We start from the raw sequence: 4,441 nt of genomic DNA, 5'->3' as shown, positions 1-4,441 counted from the left end.
ATATATATATATATATGTATAATTAGTTTCACAAATGCTTGATTTTTTACTTCATTTATTCTAAGAAATTTCCTAGTAAGATCTTCAGAAATTACTCACCTAGAAATCCATCCTAAGGAAACATTCAGAGATGTGGCCCACAATGCAGTACAAGGATCTCCACTGCAATACTGTTTGTATCAGCAGAAAACTCGGAAATGATTTAAATGTAATGGTTAACTAAATTATGGTGTAAAGTGTATATGCATAAAACTTTAATACATAAATTACATAATGACCATTTTTACCTTTTTAATCAGAAAACATCTTAATACATACACATTAATTAACAAGGAAATGTATTTCTTATAATTTACTTAACTTCTGTTATTTAACTAAACTGCATAGAACACATATCTGACAGTAAATTTATAGAGAATTTTGATAGTGACAGAAACAACAAACTTTCTTTTATTTTTTATTTTTAAAGATTTATTTGAGAGAGAGAAGGTGGGGGAGAGAGAGTGTGAGAGAGAGTGGGGAGAGGGGAGAGGGAGAGAATCTTCAAGCAGACTCCCTGCTGAGCACAGAGCCTGATATGGGGCTTGATCCCATGACCTGAACTGACACCAAGAGTCAGATTCTCAACTGACTGAGCTACCCAGGTGCCCCAACAAACTTTCTTTTAAAACCAATCTATTGCTATTTAATTAACCTGAGAATAATTTGGTGCTCTAACAACGAGTTCCTTTTCTCTACTTTCAGGTGCATATTCTCAGCAACTAAGAACACCTTTCCTAAAGAAGAAAGAGTTGATTGAGGGGTTGATAAGCATGTACTTGCACAGGAGTGGGTCTAAGGTCATCGGAAAAGTCACCAGTGGTCTGGAAATAAAGAGAAAATAAATCTCACCTCAGCACTAACTCACATCTTGGAATTAAACAAATATGTTTTTCTTAACTACTGATCATTCGTTTACTTGAAATGGTGGGAATGTCCAGAGATAAATCATAAGCCACAATCTCTCAGAGTACTTACTTAAGGTTTCATTCTTCTAGCCTGCTAGCATGTTCCCTCAAATGGTAGCTTTCCTGTCAGATCATCCCACTGTCTGAGAGACGTAAAATAGCTTCCAAAGAGGACCAGGGGATTGGGCAAGTCAGACTGTTTGTATTCACTCTGATAAGTTGTTCTGGAATGCTGGATATTGTTAATGAACTAGAGGGCCACACATTTAACTTGAATGCACTGCATGACTTCCAAGCCTTTAACCACTGCTTATGTACAGGCATACAAAGGACTATATTTATTAATAACCAGTTACTGACTGTCTGTAATACCTAAATCTTGTTTGAAACAATATTTTTGAGTACTATATAAAACAAAGAACAAACAAAAAATATGCACAAAAATGGCAAATAAAGCATTCTTCTAATGGAAAAAAAAGTAATAAAAGCTCTGGACCCCAAGTAACATTATTGGAGGCTCTTTATTTCAACATTTGATGTTTCCATTACTGATAATCTTTTTTTTTTAAAGATTTTTAAAAGATTTTATTTATTTATTTGACAGAGATAGAGACAGCCAGCGAGAGAGGGAACACAAGCAGGGGGAGTGGGAGAGGAAGAAGCAGGCTCTTAGTGGAGGAGCCTGATGTGGGGCTCGATCCCAGAACGCTGGGATCAAGCCCTGAGCCTAGGGCAGATGCTTAACGACTGCGCCACCCAGGTGCCCCTCCATTACTGATAATCTACACCCTAATCAAAGCAGTAATTATAAGTATTTTCCAATTAGCATATTTCCTATTTGATTAGATATTAAAACTGTGTAAGTGGTTAGTTACACTTTGCATTGCAGAGCAAAAAGTAAAATGAACAGCATTATAATAAGAGAATCCATAAAAAAGTTTTCCCTGAAAAATGAACAGACCTGATGAGGTTCACAACAGAGAAGTCCAATGAGCAAATGTATTTGAGATCCAGATACGATGTGATTTTTTATCTCTAATTACTTCATCTTTCCAATTGTTTTATCACAACCAATACTCGACAACCAGTTTGAATTTTAGATACGTTAGCAATTTATTTGCCTTTTCCAGATCTAAAGGAAGTGTCAGGAAATGTTTTTTCACAGAAGGTTGAGGGGCCTCCTTAAACTCAAAACCTCATCTAAAGGTTATCAGAATATACTTATTTAGATATTCCCTAGATAAAGATGCAAAGGCAATTCAGTGGAGAAAGGGTAGTCTTTTCAGCAATCAGTGCTTGAAGAAATTCTTGGCGATGTTGGATATGTTCACGACTTGATTGTGGTGACAGTTTCACAGGTGTATAATATGCCAAAACTTAGACTTCACATCTTGAATATATGCAGTTTATTGTATGCCAATTATACTTAAATAAAGATGATAAAAGAGCAAAAAAAAAAAAAGGTTATTGGAAGACACGGCTGCAATTGAGAATTAACCTAGTCCTAAGAACAGGGGAAACGAGTCTGGGGAAGGAAGTGCGGAGGGGACGAGGCTCAGCTTTTCTTCATTAGCAGAACGAGCATGTTCAAAGTTGCCACGCTGTATGTATTTCTACGTGGACTCATGGTTCTACTTTCATGCCACTTTCTCTAATACCTTTCATCATATTCCTAAAAACCGTCATGTAAACTTATTGTCTCTTATAAATCATGGAAGAAATGCCGCTCTTGCTCACAGAAAAGCCTGCCCTTTGCTCTTGCCTCCCCTGGGTACTATACAACAGGGGCTGCCAATTTTTTCTGTAAAGGATCAGATAGCCAATATCATATGATTGTAGGCCATCTGCTCTCTGTTGCAACTAATAATCAATTCTGCTTTTGTGGAATACAAGTAACCATAGACACTACGTGCATGAATGAGCATGGCTGTATTCTAATAAAACTTTGTTTATAGACAATGAAATCTGAATCCATATCATTTTCAGGTGTCACAACATATTCTTCTTTTGACTCTTTCAACCATTTTTTATGATTAATAACCACTCTTAGCTCATAGCTTGGACAAAACAGGCAGTGGGCAGGATTTGGCTTGTGGGGTGTACCTTGCTGATCAGTGTTCTAGGGGATGCTTATTAAACTTATAAGGAAGAAGCTGGAGTAAAGTGAGAAGGACAGTGAATATGATCAAAATAAAAAATTTGTAATAGGCTGAAAAGCAAATATTGGCATGAGATTGAACAGGGATAACCTAGTCTTTTTTTTTAATTTTAATGTTTTTTTTATTATATTATGTTAGTTACCATACAGTACATCCCTGGTTTCTGATGTAAAGTTCAATGATTCATTAGTTGCGGATAACCTAGTCTTAATCCTATTCAATTGGACATTATTTTCTTCTGGAACAGTACTAGAAATTATAGATCATATAAATAAAAACCCATAGCCTAAGAGCAACATGGATTGCACGTAGAGATAGTAGGCAAAAGACTGGAATCAGAGCACTATATCGTGAAAAGTGCAGAGCAGAGTATAGGCTCAGAAGCCGGGTTCAAATCTCAACTTCATCAGCTACTGGCCAAGCAACTTTTGATAAGTTCCTGACCCTCTTTGTGCCATAATTCCCTCATAAAATGAGATATCTACTTGCTAGTTTTGTTGAGAGGATTAAATGAGTTAGTACTTATAAGGTGCTTAGAAACTAAGTGCTCTAATAGTCAAAAAATATTAGCTATATCTCGGACATTATTAAATTAAACATCTATACCCCAATCATACACACAGAGAAAGGAGGCTGACAGGTACTTCAGCCAAAGTCATTGGATATAGGATTTTAGTGAGAAATGTTATGTTTTCAAAATAAATTTATTTTGAGATAATTGTTGATTCACATACAGTTGTAAGAAATAATACAGAGACGTCCTGTATAGTCTTCATCCAGTTCCCCTCAATGGTAGTAACATCTTGCATCATTATAGTATAATGCACTGGGGAACTGACATTGGTACAATCCACAGACTTTATTTAGATTTCACCAGTTTTGCATACACTCAATTGTGTGTGTGTGTGTGTGTGTGTGTGTGTGTGTTTATTTCTTTGCCTTTTCTCCATCAAGAGCATCCAGATAGAAAAGCTGGTCATCGATTCACTAATTTAAATGATACTTGAAGAGAAGAGCTGCATGAATCCATGTAAGTCACACACTTGGATATCACTACCAAGGTATTCACATTAAGAACAGCCCTCTACGGGAAACTCAGCATATCCAGATTTAATTGGCCTCTTCTTTCCATTTCCCTCTACCACCCCTCACTCCCAAGGATTCACTCTGAAGTGAAGAACTAAGACACAGGAGTAGGGAGATTAGAAAATAAAGCTTCTTTTTCTTCATGCTGCTCACCAAATTATTGAGAAGCAAAGGCTTACTTCTTTCAGTAGAGATTTCGAAAATATGTTTCATCATCATCCCAAGGGGCCTTTGAGCCTGGACTCCTTA

At 36.5% G+C, this 4,441-nt stretch overlaps 1 protein-coding gene across 1 annotated transcript in view; it reads left to right on the top strand.

Annotated features, from left to right (window-relative positions):
* The window catches only part of FAM237A (family with sequence similarity 237 member A), a 5,137-nt gene extending 4,157 nt beyond the window's left edge, over positions 1-980 (top strand). The window contains exon 2 of the mRNA XM_008687411.1: positions 745-980. Within this exon, the coding sequence (XP_008685633.1) occupies positions 745-884 (140 nt within the window). The 3' untranslated portion in view covers positions 885-980. The remainder of the gene's footprint in view (positions 1-744) is intronic.
* Positions 981-4,441: the final 3,461 nt, after the last annotated feature.

This window comes from Ursus maritimus, unplaced genomic scaffold, assembly GCF_017311325.1.
Source record: "Ursus maritimus isolate PB19 unplaced genomic scaffold, ASM1731132v1 scaffold_1, whole genome shotgun sequence".
In the NCBI taxonomy this organism is placed as follows: Eukaryota; Metazoa; Chordata; class Mammalia; order Carnivora; family Ursidae; genus Ursus; species Ursus maritimus.
The sequence above is the reverse complement of the archived record's forward strand: the minus strand, read 5'-3'. Positions and strand labels throughout refer to the sequence as shown.